The sequence below is a fragment of the Diceros bicornis genome, chromosome 5 (genome assembly GCF_020826845.1).
Source record: "Diceros bicornis minor isolate mBicDic1 chromosome 5, mDicBic1.mat.cur, whole genome shotgun sequence".
In the NCBI taxonomy this organism is placed as follows: Eukaryota; Metazoa; Chordata; class Mammalia; order Perissodactyla; family Rhinocerotidae; genus Diceros; species Diceros bicornis.
Window position 1 is genome coordinate 65,298,480 of NC_080744.1, and position 21,291 is coordinate 65,319,770.

General features: G+C 35.8%; 1 protein-coding gene across 17 annotated transcripts in view; it reads right to left on the reverse strand.

The window, feature by feature from the left end:
* Window positions 1-21,291, reverse strand: part of MYO9A (myosin IXA) — a 278,567-nt gene that overhangs the window by 17,105 nt on the left and 240,171 nt on the right. For all 17 annotated transcript variants that reach the window (XM_058541992.1, XM_058541989.1, XM_058541982.1 and 14 more), the window contains 5 exons: window positions 16,782-16,974; window positions 15,118-15,246; window positions 14,208-14,313; window positions 13,350-13,481; window positions 12,485-12,608 (listed from right to left, as the gene is read on the reverse strand). In XM_058541992.1, coding sequence (XP_058397975.1) covers window positions 12,485-12,608; window positions 13,350-13,481; window positions 14,208-14,313; window positions 15,118-15,246; window positions 16,782-16,974 — 684 coding nt within the window. The remainder of the gene's footprint in view (window positions 1-12,484; window positions 12,609-13,349; window positions 13,482-14,207; window positions 14,314-15,117; window positions 15,247-16,781; window positions 16,975-21,291) is intronic.

A 21,291-nucleotide genomic window follows, 5' to 3' on the forward strand; every position in this document is an offset into this window, starting at 1 on the left:
TCAAGTGTTTTATTGATATATACACACGCATATATATATATATATCAATGTATCAAGTGCTGTTCTTATGGCTTTACAAATATTAACTCATTTAATCCTGTAAATTGGGTACTATTAACCCCAATTTATAGATGAGAAAACTGAGGCATGGAGATTAAATGACTTGACCATGTCACAACAGCTAGTAAACTGGTGCTGGGATTTAAACACAAAAGTCTAGTCCAGAGCCCATCCTGTACTCTGCTGCCTTTAATACTTTTGTGTGCATTTTTTTAGTTTTTCTTTTTTTGGGGGGAGGGGTTAGTATCAATGTTATATACTCCTTTCATAAAAAAAGACCTTTTCACTCTCCGTTCTGGAACAGCTTACAATTGTATTGCAAATATGTCTTTGAAGGTTAGTAAAATTCCTCTGGGAAACTGTTTATGTTTGGTGTTTTTACAGAAGGAAACTCTCAGACAACTTTGTCTCTGGTAATTGGCCTGTTGATGTCTTTCTTTTAGAGGCAGTTTTGGTAGAGTATATTTTCCTAGAAAACCTTCCATTTTCAAACTTATTTCAGTGTTGAATAAAGATGCAGTAGCCATCCTTCAAGATGACTCCTGATCATTCTCATCTCTTGGTATTCATGTCCTTGTGGAGTCCTTTCCACACTGAATAGGGCTTATCTGTATGATTATTGTAGAGATGACAGAGTATAACTTTTGACGCTAAGGTATAAAAGACATTGTGGGCTTCCACCCAGCTCTCTTTTGGATCATTTGCTCTGGAAAAAGTCATTTGGACACTCAAGTAGCCCTATGGAGAGGTTCACATGGCGAAGAACTAAGGCCTGACAACAGCAAGCACCAATAAGCTAGCAATATGAATAAGACGTCTTGAAAGCAAATCCTACAGCCCCAGTTAAGCCTTCAGATAACTGCAGCCGTGGCTGACATTTTGACTACAAGCTCATGAGAGACTCTGCCAGAACCACCCAGATAAGCTGCTCCTCAATTCCTGACACACAAAAATAGATGTATGAGATAATAAACGTTTATTGTTGTTTTAAGTCATTAAGTTTTTGGGTAATTCGTTACACAGCAATAGATAACTAAAATAACAGCAGTCTTTTATATGACTCTTAATTTTCACTGTTATCCATGATAATTCCTTCCTTATTTCTTATTTGTGAATCTGTGCCTACTCCATTTTAATTAGATTAGCTAATGATTTGTTTTTCAAATCATCAATTTTTTAATTTATTAGTTTCACCATTTTTTGTTTTCTAATTTATTTCCTGCTTTTACCTTCATTATTTCCTTTCTTCTGCTCTCCTTAACTCTATTTTGTTGTTCTAACTTTTTGATTTAGATGTTTATTTTCATTTTTCTTGTTTTTAAGTTTTTAAGGCAATAAAATTTTCTCTGAACACTGCTTTAGTTATATATCCCATAGACTCAGATATATAGTGTTTCTATTGTAATTTTTAAATTACTCAATAATTTCAGTTTAGATTTCTTCTTTGCCTTTGAGGTTTTTCTTGTGGCCCGATTTTTTCCCCAGACTTTTTATTACCTTAATTAATTTTTATTATGAAATATTTTATACTTAAAGATAATATAAAACTTTCAATTACAGTTTCAAAATTAATAAAACAAACACCTGTATAGCCACCACCCAGATTAAGAACTACAACATCACCGATATTATTGAAGTGTTGTGGCCTGATTTTGAGAATTATTCAATGCACAGCCAAAAATGTATCCATTTTCTCTTTGTGGGTACAGAATTACATGTATATACATGTTAGATCAATTGTTAATTATGTTATTTAAGTATATTCACTTAAAACAATCTTCTTCTGGAACCAACTATTCCCTAAAAATGAAGACATTCTGTGGTTCAAAATAAAATTCACATTCCACCCCAATAGACAGATTGCCCTGAAATCTTAGGATACTCTTTAGTTCTACTTATTGAGAACTTTGAAGGAGATCTAGGAGGAAATTTTAATATTATGGTTGAAAAATAATAACTAACAGCTCCCAATCCCTATCATAAATATAAAAGTAAGATATAAAGCACCAAAACTTACATTAAGTGTTAACTATCTATAATATGAGACCTTGTAAGTCCTGGCTCACCCTCATGGCCCCATAGTGCTAATGTGTCAGTATGCTTCAAAACAAAGCCTATTTTGGTTTTAACTTTTAAGGCCTCCCTTCTGCATAATTACATATCCAAGTTTCTACCAATTCTTAGTTACATAGCTTTTTCCAGAATTAAACCTTATACATATGCTTTGTACCCATATGCCTTTCTCCATGTGGTTAGTTCAGACTCATCCCTTAAGATCTAGCTCACATGTCACCCCCTCTACAACTCTTCTCAGTACCCTCAAGCAGAATTAAGTGTTTCTTCCTTAGTACTCTCACCACACAGTACACGGTACTGTCGGATCCCTTCCTCCCTCCTTTTAGAACATTCTTTCTAATACCCACAAATTCAGTCATTTAATCACGTAGCCTTGCCATCCTTTGCCTGAGGAAGTCTCCATATGATTCTGTGTCTACTTTTTCTAAGAATGATATTCTGAAACAGAGATCCTTTACTATTTGCTTTTGGTCAGAATTCTGTGAGACCAGGCTGTAATAGGCTTCCCAATTCCCTTGTGAGACTGGTCTGTAATAGGCTTCCTTACTGTAACAAAAATATTGGGAACCAAATGCTTTAATGTGGAGGATCTAATGAAGATACCCTCTTTGAGGTAATCCTCAGTTGGGTCCAACAATTCCATTTTCTCCTAAGGTTTAAACAGATAACAATATAAATGAGTAGAATTACACCAAAGTGTTAAAATGAATAAGGCCTATGAGGAGAGTTTTGATTTCTTCTGAAAATGCTATAAGGCTCACGATGGAGAAAGGAAGGAATGGCAAGGCATGATCTATGGGGCAGAAAGAAATGTAATACTATGAGTCTAAGTAAGCCCAAAGAGTTGAAGATAGATGAAGTTAGAGAGGTACTTGCGGTGATAAAGGAACGGATTGCACCACCCTTAAAAGAACCGATAACTAAGTAGGGAAAGACATCTAGCACCCTCACCAGGGAGTCATGATAATTTATGAAGATCCAAGGAAAGTATATGTAACTGGGGTTTCTCCATGAGTTGAATATATAAGAAGGAGAAACTGTATACCATCTAGATAGGACTGTATATAACTAGCTAAAGCACAAATCTCATAATCTTAATGAAATTTTACCCCAAAATAGCACAACAGGCCAAGATGGGAGATCGCTGTTGAGTGTCTTTCGTTGAGTCACAAAAATAGAAAGCAAGGAATTTAACTATCAGACCACTTCCCGAGGAATCTGCTTTCCTGGTAAGGAGAGGTCCTTATATCCTTGGTTTTCTAGAAGACTGTCTGTTTTGCATAGTGTTATAATTAGGTAACCAGGCTCGTTCAAAAATCCCAGTGTTTGTAGTTATGGTTCACCACATAATGAGGATTAGTAAGCACTTTAAACATAGCCAGTACGTGTTTGTGTGTACATGAAAAGGAATTATCCTCATCAGACATTTCTTGCACATGAAAAGGAATTAACCTTAGCAAACATTTCTGCACAATGCAGTGAGCCAGCATACTTGGGTATGTGGCAGACATTTTCTTTAAAAGTGTATGAAGGGAGCCCAACACTTCAAGTGAAATATATGACCATATTTGTTGTCAATGATAAAATTTCAAGCTTACAAACAAATATTAGAACCTTGGAAAACTTGTAACTGCCCTGTGAGTTTGACAGCTGCCCAGTACTAAAAGATTTTCTGAAGAGATTGGTGGTGATATTAGTGAATGTGATTTTTGATACTGTATAATGAAACATTTGAAATATCTGCATAACTCAGTGAATCAATATTTTCCAAATGACCTACTTATGACATTACAAAGCCACAGATGAGTAAAAGATCTTTTCAAATGCAAAATAACCAATGGATTTTAATGTCACAGAATATGAAATGTTAACTGATATGGCTTCACATTCCATATTGCAACTACATTGTAAGAAACTAAAAATTATTGATTTTGAGTGTCAGACCAAAGAGTACCCAAAATTACCTGAGCGATCAGATCAAAAGTATATTGATCATAATAGATGTGAAATCTTCCCTCACTCTAGATACCACAGCTCCCTAAGTCTGTTTTAACAGAAATGAGTTTGAATCTCTTAATGGCATTTGTAAAAGAGCTACAAGCTGATCCCTTTTAGTAAAAGCAGAACTGAAGTTCCTTTTCATCTACAAGGCCAACATTCTATGAGGGAGAAGGAAACTCAGCTTTGGATCATGAGTAGATGCTGAGCAGGCACGTCAAGTGAAGAAAGGACTAAGTTATTTTAGGGTATGTCTGAGGGAAAAACTCTTTGCTTTTTTTGCAAAGAAACATGTTCCTGAGCTATCTTCCTGGTCTTGGGAGAAATATTAAAGACTACGATAAACTAAATTGCTGGCTCCAATTCTCCAATCTTCTGTAATAGAATTATATATCTATACCCTTGCCATGGCCTTGGGGTAGGTGAAGTATATTCTCCACTGCTTGATTTGGGGTTTGGTCATGTGATTTGCTTTGGCCAGTTGGATATTAGCAGATATTACGGGAGCAGAAGCATGCACAGCTGATCCTACCAATTCATGTGATGCAGACATTGTCATGACAAAAATATATCCCAGATAGTTCACTGGTTCAAGAATAATAAGAGATGTGTAGAACACAGCAACCTGCAGCCTACCCTAAATCAGCTGAAGCCCAGCCACCTCACAGATGTGTAAGTGATAAATATGATAAATGCTTGTTGTATTAAGCCAATGAATTTTGGGGTATTTTGTTATGTAGGATCATGAAAACAGCTAATGACCTGAGGCTATCCCATGTATACCTAACAGTCGAAGCTACCACTTGACTAAACACACTCCTTTTCCCCAAGAAGGTTTGGAAGTCTTTGGTAGTAAAGGTTAGGTAATATTATCCCTAGCTTAAAAACCTTTGATGGCCTCTTAAGGCCTAAAAGGATCAAATATAAACTACTGATCTCAGAATTTAAGAACCCAAAACCTTACTTACTAACTCATTATATCTTATCACTCTTTCCTTCCTTCCTTCTTACCAAGAAATCTTGCATTCTAGCCACTGAGGTTTATTCAACTTTCTCAAGTAGTACTAGTCATACAGCTCTCTATGCTCCTATAGCTTTTTGCACAGACAAAATGAGATTTAGTAAACTGAACTTCCATTATTTATATCTTTGTTTAACAGACTTTATTTATTTAAGGCAGAGATCTTGTCACTTCTATACCTCCAGCACCTAACATGGTGCCTGAAACATGGCAGAACTCTTACATTTTTGTTGAAAAAATGAATGAGAATAAATGAAATTGAATGAATGACTGGGGCTAGGGGGACAGGTCTCATTTGTAGAAGAGAATGGGAACGAAAAAAAGATGTGTCTAAGGTGCAATCTACAAAGAGAAGTACCTCTAAAGAAACATATACTGAAAGTAGTCTCATTTTTACTTTGTAAAATCATAAAAGTTTAAAAATATTAAATGAATTTATGATACTGAATTGAGTTCACATTTGATCTCTACAAAAATCTTCCAAAAGTAATAAAAGAAATATAAAACTATGAATACCATAGTATTGTCATAACTTCATTAAATATACATAAGGAAAAAGTTCAAGGGAAATACAAATGTTGTAAAATATTAATAGACAATCATGATTTTCTTCGTGCTTTTTTACACTTTACCCTACTGTTCAAAATTTTCCACAATAAACATGAAACAAGTATGTGAATGTGTCTTTAATATAGAAAAAGATCTTAGATTTATCAAATGGCTCATTTTAAAAGACACTTTATTAGATAAAGAAATAATTCCAATGATTTGAAAATGACAAATATAAAACAGTTTATCTTTCAAGTTCTGTAAGAAATTAGAAAAGCTTCTCTAAAAGCATTAAGTACATTATTACGCAAAAAAGAGCTAGTATGACGCTTCAAGCCTGAAATTTTTTTTTAAAAAAGGAGATACAAGAGTAAACTGAGACTATTTAACAATCAATTTTTAGAATATAAATGGTGGACCAGTAGGTAAACTCCTTCTAGCAGCAAAAATTACATTGGGAGGCAACATCATTCATTCTTGTCTAGTATTCCATACCTTTTATTCTCTAAACACACAACCCCCCTGGATCACTCTACCATTTGTAAACGCTTCACCTTTTCTTTTCTCACTTATAAGCCTATCATCCCCAAACCACAGTAATCCTTATATTTTCTGTCTTCCTAACTTCTGCCTTTTATTCCCCAAACCTAATTTTCAGGTATCCTGAAGAGAGTCAAGTTTTCTTGCCAGATATTACTGTAGTTATTCCACTCCTATGGACTACATCTACAAGAACTCCCTATGTAATTTTTCTTCCTGTTTGTTCCCATCTGAGAGAACAAGAAGATTCCACGGCTTTGAAAGAGATGCTTCTTTCACAAATATACAAAAAAGAACACAAATACTATTCTCCTTTTGCCTACTCTCCCAAAAAGGTCCTGTGCCTAATCCTTCTCACCAACGGCCCTGCATGCTTGCTGCATGCAGACTTTTAAGTAATGCCTCTTGCATACTACAATGATCTCTGGAAGGGGGTTAGGGAGAAAAGGAAAGAGTGGGGGTCTTCTGGTGGTGGTTTTATCAAAGGTAACATTAGAAGTTCTCATCACAAGAAAAAAAATTTTAACTATGTGTGGTGATGAACGTTAACTATGGTAATCATTTTGCAATATACACACATATCAAGTCATTAGGTTGTACATCTAAAACTAACACAATGTTATATGTCAATTGTATCTTTAAAAAAAAAGATAACACCACAAAAATACATGCCGGTCAGTACCAGAAACAGTAAGAATGCTCCTATATTCTGAGAAAATCTTCATTCTCTGAATCTGATTCTTATTATGTCAAGTCACGTGACTGTGAACAGTAGACTTAAACACCACATACAAACATAAAGAAACAACAATACCCTTTGCTAGAGTCAAGTAAGTCCACACTTGGAATATCTCTTTCCTTTGGAGCTCTTTAGAGCTGCCACTTCTCAACTGATTCTTGGCTTTCCAATTATTAACACTTAACTTTTGGAGGGGCATTTCTTGCTTCTTTTGATGTCGTCAATTGCAAAGCTTAACATTGCAGATCTACTGATCCACATTAACATAGAACTGCAGGTATGCCAATTTCTAGCAAAGACATGCAGGTAAGTTCTTTAATAAGCCTAGAAGATGCAAAGTTCACAACTGCCAACCACTATAAGCACAGCAAGAAAATCATGAAAATACTTAGAATAAATTTAAAATTCCAAACTAAGTAAATAAAGTAGCAACTGATACTATCTAAAAAATTAAAATGTTTTAAAAATGCCTTTCTTAGGTGGCCAGCCTGGTGGTGTAGTGGTTAAGTTTGTGCATTCCACCTCGGTGGCCCAGGGTTCACTGGTTCGGACCCTGGTCACAGACCTATTCACCGCTTATCAAGCCATGCAGAGGCAGCATCCCACATAAAGGAACCAGAAGGACCTACAACTAGGATATACAACTCTGTACTAGGGCTTTGGGGAGAAAAAAGAAAAAAAGGAAGATTGGCAACAGATGTTAGCTCAGTGCCAATCTTCCTCAAAAAAAAAAAAAAAAGAATAACAAGGTAAACTTGTTCAGCATTAAAAACGCCTTTCTTAGAACCCTTGTTCAACTAAATACATTATGAAGAAAAGCATTCCATGGACAAAGTTTTGAAAGTGCCATACATTATATCCCAAACTTTGTTGGGCTATGGAAACCTTTGTAATATCTTTCAAGAGGATTATTTGTGAGGGTTTTACAGATTAGTAAAATTTATTTCAAATGATACTTTTCATATTATATTAGCTTAAACAGTGCTAAATCAATATTTATGCTTGGAATTACAGCATAAATAAATAACAAAAAACATTTGTTATAGAAAAGGCATAACTGGATGGACTGTTAGCATATCATCTTCTGAAACCCTAGTCTGGGAATAGCCTAGTCAAAGATTATGCTCCATAAATCTAATTACCACTTTCCACATGGTAGCAGAAACAGATATTTTCAAAATCATCTCAAAATAAAATGATCAGGATTCAACTTATTTTAGTAAAGCAAATATGATTATTTACAAGTCAAGAGCCTCCTAACTGATATATGGCTGCCAGTCTCGCCCATCTCTAATTCGTTCTTCTTCAGAATGCTACCAGTTATCTTCTAAAAGACATTGTTGGTGACACTGCCCTACTTAAAAACCTTTCCATAGCTCCCAAATGCTTCAAAGCAGGAAATTCAAAATTCTTAACGTTGCACATCTGGTTCCAATCTACCTTTCCAAATTCTTCTGCCACTTCCATACTACTTGCCCCAGCTCTAGCTACACAAAGTAGTTATTATTTATAGATTGCTGTTTCATGCTTCCTTGCCTCTGGAATTGTCTTTCCCCTCTCTATTTGTTAAATTACTACTCATCTTTCAACACCCAACTCAAATGACTTTTCACACTGGCAACGGTATAATATACTTTTCACAAATGCGTTTCACTCTCCATTTCAAACAAGTCACTATTATATCTAATTATGGAAGAGCAGTTCATTTCATTTATGAATACATGAACACTATTGACTTTGATTAGTCTCTTTTTTTTTTGTGAGGAAGATCAGCCCTGAGCTAATATCTGCCAATCCTCCTCTTTTTGCAGAGGAAGACCGGCCCTGGGCTAACATCCGTGCCCATCTTCCTCCACTTTATATGGGACGCCGCCACCGCATGACTCGACAAGCAGTGCATCAGTGTGCGCCCGGGATATGAACTGGCGAACCCCAGGCCGCCGCAGCAGAGCGTGTGCACCTAACTGCTTGCGCCACCAGGCCGGTCCCTGACTTTGATTAGTCTCTTTGTAGTGGATATCCTAAAAACTCACTGCTATCTCTCTTAGATTCAATTCTTAGATTTAATTCCATAGATGCTTACTGAATTTTGAAGAGGTCCTTGACACAGTCTTGTTCTTAAGACTGAGCTTTAGTAAAGCCTTTTCTACAGCTAAATGCATAGGCAACAGGATGTTAAGTGGGATTTTTCTTTTTGTTCCAAAATTGTGGCTAAGGCCCAAAGCTGAGAATAATTAGGTACTCCTTCTTCCAGCTTCAAGGAGCCAACAGTACTTGGTACCAGCCTCTTCTCTCAGGGCTTACTGAGAGGCACCAGTTTATCAAACCAGTCCTAGCATCAATATTGGAACATCTTCCTTCAATGTGAATCTAGAAAGGCTGAAAAGAAAAAGGGGGTTATTGGACTTTGAAGGGAACATAGAGTTTATGAAAAGAGGATATTCCCTCCCCTCTTGGGGGAAAAAAGTAGTTGTCATACCTGAATCTAGAGGGTAAGAATCAAAGTTAGAGGTCATCTAAAAGAAAGACAGACCCGTATTGCATTCTCTGTTTGGTTATCCGTATAGGCAAAAGACTTACTGATTTGCCCCTCTGTTATATGCACAGCGGAAAGGGAAATGGGGAGAGAGTGTGGTGGGGAAGTGTCAGGAAGAAAAGTAGGCAAGACTATTGCCCACCTTGAGTTCTTGGTTCCCAAGAGGTAGGAAAAATGTAACCTTTCCCCTCAATGTGCCTGCAGGCCCTAGAATTGGCCATGGGAGGTGGATTTGATTGGGTAAAGTCTTGAGGCAAAAAAAGATATACATATTAGAATCACATGATGTGAACGCCATCAGTCAGGTTTAGCCAGAAGATGTAACCAAATCTTGCAAGAGACTGCCAATGCCTATGGAAATGGGATAGGACTAGAAATGGGATAGGACTGAGCTCACTGTCAGCAGGGTAAACCGGAACTACCACTCATCTTCATTTAGTCTATTGACAATGAAGTTGAATAGTAGTGTTGAACAACCAAGAAAGAGGACTACCACCTCAACACCAGGATATCATGTAAAATTCCACCTCCCCTATCACTCCTCCCAATTTCAACACCAGAGGAAGAAAAAGCACAAGAGGGAGGGCAGAAGTATGTGATAAAAAGAACTATTTACTCACCCCAAAGTTCTCATCCTCAGATTAAAGTCTAGTCTGTCCTGGGAGAAAGTGATAAGAGTACTGGATCAAGTCTGTGACTGAAGTTATAATAGGAAGAGAACTAAGTCTTAAATACTGGAATGAGACTACAGTGTTTGAAAATTATGGAATAGTGACAAGATGTTGTTAACGTAGTTAATATCCAGTAGGAAAGGGGAGTTTGACATGGTAGAGTTGGGAGGCAGTCACCAGACAAAAAGCAAAACTGATTTGTATTTATATCCCAGCAAATTGAGATCCTCAATGAACCGGTTACACATAGATGGATAGTCTCTGAAATTAGTTTCCATATATATTGGTGTTCTTAGCTTTCCATCTCTCTATTCCTTTTTTGTATAATCAATGAAATCCTGGTATGAGCTCTACTATACTATGATATTTAAGTCTAGAACTAGTCTGTCAACTTGCTTACTACTATTTGCTACTCTGACTGAAAAATGTTAAGTAGATAAGAGCCATACTACGTCTGGGAAGACACCTCAAAGTCACAAATACGAATGGACAAACAAGCATTACTAATAATGGAGAATGCTGAAAGTAGTAATAGGTAATTCAAGTAATAAAGTGGGGGAAACTGATGAGAACAAAGCTCATATAGCAGAAATTAATTTGATACCTCAATGCTTTCAATGTTCACCGTTTAATGATCCAACCAAAGAAGAAATCCACAAAGAGCCTTATCTGACAAAGAGGAAAAACCAGCATATTGTAAATGGACATTGTTCAACTGCATGATACAGAGGAAGGAAAATGAAGGTTCTCAAGAAAGAGAGTAAGAGAAAAGCAAGTGAAGGCCGGTCAGGAAGTGGGACCTAAATTGGAGTGCACATGAAGGGTGGACAGGCGTGGATGATAGACAGAGCAGAACAACTCCTGGATGGATGAGAGACAATAATGAAAAGTGGCTGTGACACATTGCAATATTAATACATACCGAGACTGAATTGCGGGTAATGCTCATAAATCTAACTGCAATTAGTACAGGTTTCTGGATTAGGAAGGGCATGAAAAGGAAAGCAGAAGGTTAGAATGTACATGTTATTGCCCCATTAAAAGAGAAGGTTTAATCTGTCAATGGACTGAATATATCCATCTTCTCCAGCATCAGCAAAAAAATCACAGCTTGTCTACCCGCTTGGAAAAGTAGTTTTACAGTAAAAGTCTCTTCTCTTCCTCCTTGGATGGGCCCTGCTAAATTGGGCGTCTCAGAACTGAGCTCCTGAAAATTCATACTACAGAAAGAGATTCACTTTTAAATTGGGTTTTTATTTTCCTTTTCTGGGAAAAGATTTAGATGGTATCCTATGATGAGCTTTATTTAATACCTTTACCGCCTGGAAAAAGTCTATGTTTATGTTTGTTTTTAGAGAAGACCCTTCACTAACTTAATCAACAGACATTTGCTGAGCACTTGTCATGTGCCAGGCAGTTTAAACAGTAAAGGAAGAAACAGTTACTTTAACGCTAATCTAAGTATAAACCATGAAGATATGGAGGAAGTGTTGCTGGGCCCCTGGAAAAGCATGGGCATGATGATGGGGAAGCCTGCTCCTCTTTAAAGATTTACTGGGGATCTGAGTGGGCGTTCATCACTACAATTTTGTTTTACAATTGAGGGGCAGGGTAGCAAAAGGGCAATAATTAAACTTTAATGCAGCACTTTTCCAGCTACCCAGACCCTACTGATTATTGGTCAGTGGGAACTGGAGTTATCTGTTTATAGGTCACTGGTTACACAGGAAGATATTAAACAGAAAAGTGGGCAAATGGAGGAAATAAATTCTTATTTTTGCAAGGCTTTTCTCAAAACCTAACAATAAACCCTTAAAGAAATCATTTGATAATAGTAGACTCTTAAATGGAATCTCATTTCTTTATGAATCACATTCTTGCAAATGATTAAGTTCTCTACATCCCAGGAGTATTGGCAGGACCACCAAAAGACATGGCTGAGGGTGGAACAGATGGTGGAAGGAAGTAGCAGAAAACGTTAGAATAGGTTAAGTTTTCAGAGAAAGGACAGGAAAAGAAAACAGGGCAGATTATTAAACCACCAACATTTTATCCAAATATTTGATTTTTTAAAAATCTGCACATTTAACTGCATATATTCTGTACATACAACTAAAGAGAGGCTAAAAGATCAAACATGAGGTATCCATAGTACTCTGAGTTAAGGTGATTTTTTTTCACTTGTTCCATGTGCAAAAAATCTGAAGAATAATCTCTCTCTACACTATAAATGCACACTTAAAATCCCAGGAGGGTTCCCATTTTCCCCTGCGATTCCACATCTTGCATCTTACCATTGATCTACGAATCAGTGATAGCCTGGTCTTTGCCTTATTCTCAGCAAATTCCAGGCTACTGATGTCTTTGAGACGAGCCTTATATTTATTCATTTGTTCCACAACAATTAGCTCCACACAGCTGAAACAGGAGGAAAGAGAGAAAACTGTTAGGAGCTGAAGTAAATCAAATAAAGTGTAGTATCCACAGACTGTTTTTTAGCTAAGTGTGGTAGACGGTTGGAGGATAAAAGAAAAATCAACATCCTTTATTTTATGAGCTCAGAGACCGGGTTTAGAATGGTGGTTCACAACTTTGGCCACACTTTAGTATTCATTCAAGTAGTGGTTATAAGTCCCAATGCCCAGGCCACACCCCACACCAATTAAATCAGACTCTCTGGGGATGGGACACAAACACTAGTTTTTTTTTAAGTTCTTTTTGCAGTCAAGGTTAAGAACCACCTCTCTAGAAGGAAAGCAGAGGCCCATGAAAAAAGGCCAAGGTGAAATACAGGAACAATTAAGTACAAGACCAAAGGGATTCAGAGCCATAAGACCATAGTTAGACTAGATTACCGGAAGAGACAAGGTGTACGTAATTTGGTAAAATAGAATTTTAAAATATATTTAGAAACTATAAGCATTCCTGAAGAAAAGCCAAATTGAAAAAATAAGACCCTTCAAAACAAATGATGCTCAGCTGAATAGAATCTAAACAAATTTTTCATCTTCAGCATAAGAAAACCCAATAGTGTCTAGCTATCTTCTTAAAAACATCTGAACTTATGAAATCATTCACTAAGTTGGATATCTGGATAAAGTGACTACACTGACTCAGAAGTCCCCAGGGTTTTGCAGAGGTGATAGTGACTGGCCTTACGTGGTAGTCTTACTGATGTCCTGCACGCTTTGTAGTGGGTCAATGGTGTCAGGGCAGCGGAGAATGCAGGGTGCAAATACAATGGCTAAAGCATTAGCAGACATCCGATTACTGTCTTCCTGTAGAGCAATCCTAAGGTACAAAAAAAACCAAGTGAAACTGGGATAAAAAGGGAAAATAGGCAGAAGAGATGAGAGAAAAAATGTATGACATCAACCACATAATTCTGGAAGGATAGTCATATCAGTGAAGGGAGATGTTCCTTTGTCTCTGGAAAATGCACTTTCACTCTGTTCCTTCATGGAAGTGATATAGGCCAGCAGACAGCTTATCAAGGGAAATTTGTGACCCTCTGCCCAAGGTTACCATCACTAGATGAACATGTCTGAAGAATGGAGAGTAGAGACTTTAAGGTGTTTTCAGATCATCATATAAGGTATTTATCCAAAAAGAAAGATGGCTACTGCTTATACTTACACTCAGGGGAAGAGAGACTATTCCTAAAGTCTCTTTGGTCAGTCAATTCCTGAGCACCGTCTGAACCCACCTCCTATGAATTAGGTTATGTCAACTGATATACATCCTTTCTAGTTTAGGAGTTAGATAACAGGCTAGGCTACACAGTGCCACCATGAGGCTGAAATTGATACACGGCTCAAATAGGACAGAGAAGCACCCGCCATGTAGTCTAACTCAGTTGAGGATTTCTGCTCCAGGAAATTGTAACCACCTGTTTGAGGCATTGACTTTATAAACAGGTAAAAAAAAAAAAATGTCAGTTTTCCAAATGGAGGAGCTCTTCATTTATTTAAAAGAATCCAAGAGAAACTTAAATATTCCTTAGCTTCTTGAAATTACCTGACTAAATGAAAGATGAGGCGTTCCAGTGTATTGAGATGAGTTCGGGAGAGCTGGTCAATCACAGAGTATACACCACGGATTGTCTCTTTCCTCTCCTGAAGGCCTAAAAACAGTAAGAGCAGCAAATAAGACTGAATACCCCCTCTTATATGCTACATTTTCCTCCTGGAAAGACACTGGGTAGCAGGGTAGGCTGGCTGTAGAGATTTACAGTTTTAGGAGAGGCAGCTGTACCAGTATGGCAGAAGAGCAACTCACAGTTACCACTGATCTCCATTTGCTTGAGTTCTATATTCACTAAGTAGTCTCCTGAGTTTTAACCTATATCCCAGTAATCCTTGATTATAGCAAGAGGAAAGAGATGCCCTAGTTTTTCAGGCATTTTGTGGCAGACTGATTCCCCATTAAAATTAATCAATTGCCATATATTTTACAAATCAGTCTTATGGGAATTTGAAGAGTCATGCCTCAGGGCCTAAACTCTTCTAGGCAGGCCTTCATCAATATCTTACATATCTGTAGCACTAAAAAATTAAATTCATAACCCATTAGGCCTGGCATAAAATAGCCAGCTTTACACAGAGTTCTTGCCTAGATTCACAATTTAAATGAACATAAGCCAACCCTTAAATCTCCTATTTCATCTTTTAATTTCTTTATCACCCTAGTTTTTCAATCTCTTTGTGAGAAGCAACTAAGTGACTTAGTAATCTTTTAGGACACTGACATTTTAACGAGTCTCTAAAAAGTGAACATTTGAATAGATGAGAATACACTGGCAGTTTTATATTGACTGTCAAAAGCTTACTTTTGGTTTTGGATCTATAAGGACAAACCCACAAGAGGATGGCTAAACAATCCTTTCCTAAGTGTAGGCCTTCCCTTAAACCAGGAAGCCTGTGCTTACCCATAGCTCGAAGAAATTCCTCATAGAGTTCAAAAGTCATGAGTGGATTGGGCAAATCCCGAAGCCATTGTTTGAATACACTTGCAATGACATGTATGTTATAGTCATCTAGGTTTACACTCTCAGCATCTATTTAGAGACAAGAGTTAGATAAAAAAGCCAAAACATGCAAAAAGACTCTAATAATTCACTTTAGAAACTATCATCACCAAAAGAAGCCTACATGTTCTTAATCAAACTAACTTATATCTTCTACGATCTAATTCCGTGCTTTGGAACAGTTCTTTTAACTGCAGTAAAGGAACTGTTTTCCTTTGTTTCTTTTCCAAATCTGTTGTGGACTGATAGATGTGTAAAATAAAAGATCACATGTTTTCATGTCGAAGCACTGTTAAACTGCTATAAATGTTTCTAAATGTTTGCTCTCAATTTCTGTACTTATTTTGGGGATTGGTCCCTGAACCACACTTTGAGTAGCAATGCTTTAGATAACAAATGGAAAAGAGATCCAGAGAACATTTTCTAAAAGTAAGGCTGATTTAAAGTCATTCTTAGAGATGAAAGGAGAGTAAAAATTGAGCTTAGGAACTGTAAAGGAAACATCTTTATTCTGTTCCACTTATAAACTCCCTAAGGTTATACAGATGAGATGATTGGGAAGATACAGGATGAATGATTTTTCACTTGTGCTGACCCAAGGTACAAGAGACAAGTTGGCAATTTGCCTTTAAATTGGAGTAGCCTGAGTTTCTGGTAGGTAGAACCTCCTACTTGAGTTTTACCAGGCATTTTCTGTTAGTATTTCCATACTGATTCTTTCCTAATTTGTTCATGAAAAAAAATAAAAAACAAACTACAAAGAAAAAGCATTTGGGTAGGTTCTTGGCGACACAGAGACAAGCTTTGTACCTAAGTGTGATTCAAAAAGATCTATTCTTTCCCAATAGTGGTAAAGAGTAGAAGCTGAGAATGAAAGCAAAGTCAAACCCCTGGATACACTCCAGGACTGAGGCTAGAGCTCTACACAGATACACGTTCAACACACTAATTACCGGTTTAAATAACTATGTCATCAATGTAGGAAGGCAAGAAGATGTGTTGGAAAGAGCACCACTTGGAGTCAGAATAATAGAGACTAACAGGCAATATGGATTCAGAAAATCTGGGGTTAAATCTCAAGTTTGTTCACTTATTGATGGCGAGCCTTCGGGCAAGACCCTCTGTAAACCTTAGTTTCCTTATTGGTAAATTGAGATGATAATCCCTAATTCATAGGATTGCTGTGAAGATTAGTATTAAAAACATTAGCACAGTGCCCTGCATTATCATCAACTGCTTGTTATTCAATTTCCCTAAACCAAAATTTTCTTCTTTGTAAATTACAGATAACGTGATCTTACTGTATGTTAAAAAGATTAAATGAGATCTGTCTGAAGTAACTAATAATGCCTTTACAAGTGAAACACTCAATAAATGTTTGCTGAATTGACCACATAAAAACAAAGACTCTTTAGAAAGTTACAAAATGATAAACAAGCACCACAGAAAAGACTACATTCTTCTGGCTGCAAGAAAAAGATCAACATGTGGTGAAAACTTTAAGAGCATGAGATGACCTATTTAAATAGAAGTACTTGGTTTTGATTTGGAAGGCACTATCTTACCTGTATCTAGACCTTGACGAAGCTCCTTGATTTTATTAGTTGAACCAGACTTTCGGTAAATACCTTCTGTGTACAGTCCATGCATTTCAATGTAGTTTATGAGTTTTTCCACCACTAAAGGAACGGTTCGGTCTTCACTGGTCAAACGGGACAGTTCAACCCCAAACTGTCGAGATGATAGTTCTGGATCATACTAAATGGAAGATAATGTTTTGCTTCCAAATACATTCAAACATCTTTAAACACATTTAGCCAATTTTTTAAGAGGAACTACTTTTTATTTCCCTGAAGTTTTAAAAGCATAGTTATGAGAGTTGAGGGGAAAGGGAATTATAGTAAATGGTGAGAGTATAAATTAAGTGAGATGTTAATTTAAATCCTCTCTCACTAGGAATCTCCCCCCAAAAATTATAGGGTGGAGAATGGAGGCAGTGGCAAAAGGCTACTGTTTCGTTTCCTGTTAAAAATATCTTCATGCAAAGCGGGATTTGGGCAAGAGAGAAGGTGAATAGACTTTGTATGTTAAACATTTACTAGATACTATTAGAAAATCTACTGATTTGCTATGAATTAGAGTTGTCAGTAATTTGTGAAGCATAAGAATGCTTTGAGGTTTACCTAAACTTTAGAGAAATTTAACTGAACACTGATGACATAGCTAAAGGCAGAGGTACACACAGACTGGCCTATGATTAGTGTTCCAGCTCTTTTTTATTTACTTCAATAGTGTATCTGATATCATACCTTACTAACTATAGTGTATGCGACTGCAAAAGAACAGCTTATCCTTAAGATTATTTGAAATGATTCACAGAAAAGAAAAATGCCAGGTATTATCTGAGACTGAAACCTTTTTTGTAAATCTCTTTGTTGTCCTTTCCTTCTCTTGCACCATTCTCTCTCCCTAACCCAACACTGTACATCCTACTCTCTCCTTTGAGCTGCCATCTAATCAGTGCCAAGTTCTTTTAGTCAATCAGTATACTCTATTTTTTCTTTTCTGTTCTCAGTGCCATCACCCTAGTTCAAACCATTATCACTGACCACTTGGACTATTCCAAGAGCTTCCTGATGAATTTCCCCACATCCATTTTCTCCCTTTTTAATATATTGTATAGTATATATAACCTACTTTATTATCCTCAAAAACCTTCAGTGGCTAATTAGCATATATCAAAATACGGTGCAAACTTTCCTGAGTCTAATATTCAAGACATTACTTGAATTGATCCTCATTTCTCTTTCCAGTCTAATAATACATTTGTCACTTATGGGCTAGGTAACAGGGAAACAAAATCAAATAAGAGATAGTCCTTACCCTAGACTAATGCTAAGACTAGTAGTGTTAGTGTGTAGAGATAGGTAAAGCAGTAACAACAGATTTATTAGATATTACGGATTGGGCTGGGTAACAACTAATGATCTTGAAAAGACTTGATGCTTAACCTAACTATTGGAAAGCAAATAGTTCATAAGTAAAGAAGGGAAGAAAAGAACCTTTTAGGCACAGAAAACATACAACTACAAAGTTGGGCAAAATAAACTAAAAGTAATCTGATATGGCTGAACTAAAAATGAGAAAAAGCTAGACAGAGAGTTTATAAAGGGCTTTGAGTACTAAGTTACAGAACTTGGGTCGTGTCCTGACAGCTAAGGGAAGCCACCGGAGAATTTTAAGTAGGAGAAGACATAAGTTTTTTATTATCTATCATTCATCTACAGATGCTCTGCATTCCAGCACTTAATTCTGAAGAGAATTAATTGCATGTCTACTTTGAAGCATGTTAAATTATCTTAAATTAACATAAGGCAACATCTCTGACAAGTATTTCTAGGTCTGAAGTGGAGGGACATAATCTTGAAACATTTAGAGAATGCAAGTTAAAATTCTGTATTGTTACTATATGAATTATGTTATTTAGGTTACTTCATATTTGCAAGTAGGTTATAGCTAGGTTATTTTATATTTGCAACAGGAATATCACCTTTCTATCTGAAAGAGTTATTGTAAAGATTAAGTTAACAGATGAACATACATAGCACATGTACTGTATGTCTGTATGACATACAGAAAAGTGTACAAATCCTAAGTATAATCTTGATAGACTTTGACAAAGTAAACGCACACTTGTTACCAGGACCCAAATCAAGAAACAGAATATAACCAGCAGCATAAAATTCTCCTCAAGGTCCTCCCAGCCACAACGTGTTTCAACCTTCACAAATAACCAGTATCTGTACTTCTATCACTACAAATTAGTTTTACTTGCTTTTGAACATTATATTAATAATATCATGTAATATGTATACCATGTGTTAGTTTCATCTATTTTTGAACTTTATTTAAATGGAATAATACAGTATGTACTCTTTTGTTTCTGACTTCTTTCATTCAACATTATATTTGTGAGTACCAACAGTTTCATCTCATTATTATTATATAGTATTCCGTTATACAAATATACCACAATTTATGTATTCTTTCTACTGCTGATGAACATTTAAGTTTCTTCCAGTTTGGGGATATTGCAAATAGCACTGATATGAATGTTCTTATATCTATGTACACCTGTTGGGTATATATCTCGGAGTGGTACTGCTGAGTCATGAGAAATGCTTATGTTCAGGTTAGATAAATACTGACAAATAATGTCAAGAGTAATTTGTGAAGTGCTTGCTTAAGTCATGTGCTCATTTTTGTACAGAACTGACCATCTTTCTTACTGATCTGTAGATGCTTTCAACATATTGCAGATCCAAGCTGGATGTATGAATTGCAAACATCTTCTTCTGCTCTGTGGTCAATTATTTTTTGCTTGTTTATTTGTTTGAATAAGGAATGGGTTTTGAATTTTATCTAATACTTTTCCTGATTTATTGAAATCATATTTTTTTCTTTATTTGTTCAATGTGGTGAATTATATCAATTGATTTTTTGAATGATAAACCAACTTTGCATTCATGGAATAAAAACCAACTTTATCATAAGGTATTATTTTTTTTCATTTTCTTATCATTAGCACAAAGTTAATGTGTTAATATTTTAAGACTTTTACATCTATGCTTATGATATAGACTGATCTGCAATTTTCCCTTATCGTAATATCTTTTTCATGTTTGATTTCAAGTTTTCACTATCTTCATAAATCAATTTGGGAAAAAAAGTTATGAAGTATTTTTACCATTCTCTGGCAGAGTTTGTAAAAGATTGGTGTTGTTTCTTCCTTTAATACTGAGAAATATTCAATGGAAAAACCATCTGGGCCTGGAGATTTCTTTGTGGAAAGATTTTCAATTACAGATTCTATTTTAATAGATATGACTCTTTAGATTTTCTACTTTTTCTTGACTTATGTTAGCTAAGTTACGTTTTTGTGTGAATTTGCCCAATTAATCTAAATTGTCAAATTTATTAGTATCCACGTATCTGTAGTAGCCTTTTATTTTCTTTTTATATGCAACATCTGTAGTGATATGTGCATTTTTGTTCTTGACAATGACAATTTCTGTTTTTTAAAAAATTCTTTTTACTGATCATTCTTGCTAAGAGTTTATCCATTGTTTTAGTCTTTTCAAAGAGCCAAAATTTGGCTTTATAGCTTTTTATCTCTTGCACAAATGCTTTTGATTTCATTTATTTCTCTTTATTATCTTCCTCCTACTGTCTTTGGGTTTAATTTGCTAGGGTTATTTTTTTCCTATCCTTTCTAATGTATACATTTAAAGCTAAAAATATTCCTCTAATCACCCTCACTTTTGCTATATCATACTTTCATTACCATTTAATTCAAAATATTTTTCCATTTTTATTATAATTTAGAAGTATATTGCTTAATTTCCCAACATTTGAGGACTACCTAGTTTATCTTTATGTTTATTTATAGCTTAATTCCATTCTGGTTAAAGAATATACTCTCAATATTTTCAATCCTTTTAAATTTGTTGGGACTCGCTTTATGGCCTAATATATGATCAATTTTGTCAAATGTTCTATGTGCACTTGAAAAGACTGTGTATTCAGGCAGTTGTAGGATGCGGGATTCAATATACATCAACTAGGTCAAGTTTTCTAATCTTCTTTTTCATAATCATTTGCATCCTTACTGAATTTTTGTCTGCCAAAGTTATAATATTAGACTTTTCTAAAGTTAGAATTTTTATACCTCCCTGATGGGTTAACCATTTTATCATTATGAAACACCTTTATCTAAAGTAATGTTTCTTGTCCTCAAGTACACTTGAATATGAGTACAGCTACACCATCTTTCTTATGGTTAGTTTTTGCATGCTATATCTAGCTACCCTTTTGCTTTCAACCTTTCTGTATCTTTATATTTAAGTATGTCTCCTGTAAACAGCATATCATTGAGATTTTTCAACTGGTTTTAATGTAGTCTTTTCATTGGAAGTATCTGGCCTATTAATTTAATGTAATCACCAATATATTTGGACTTATTCCTACCAATCTGCTATCTATGTTCTTTGTCTGACCTGATTTATGTTTCTGTTT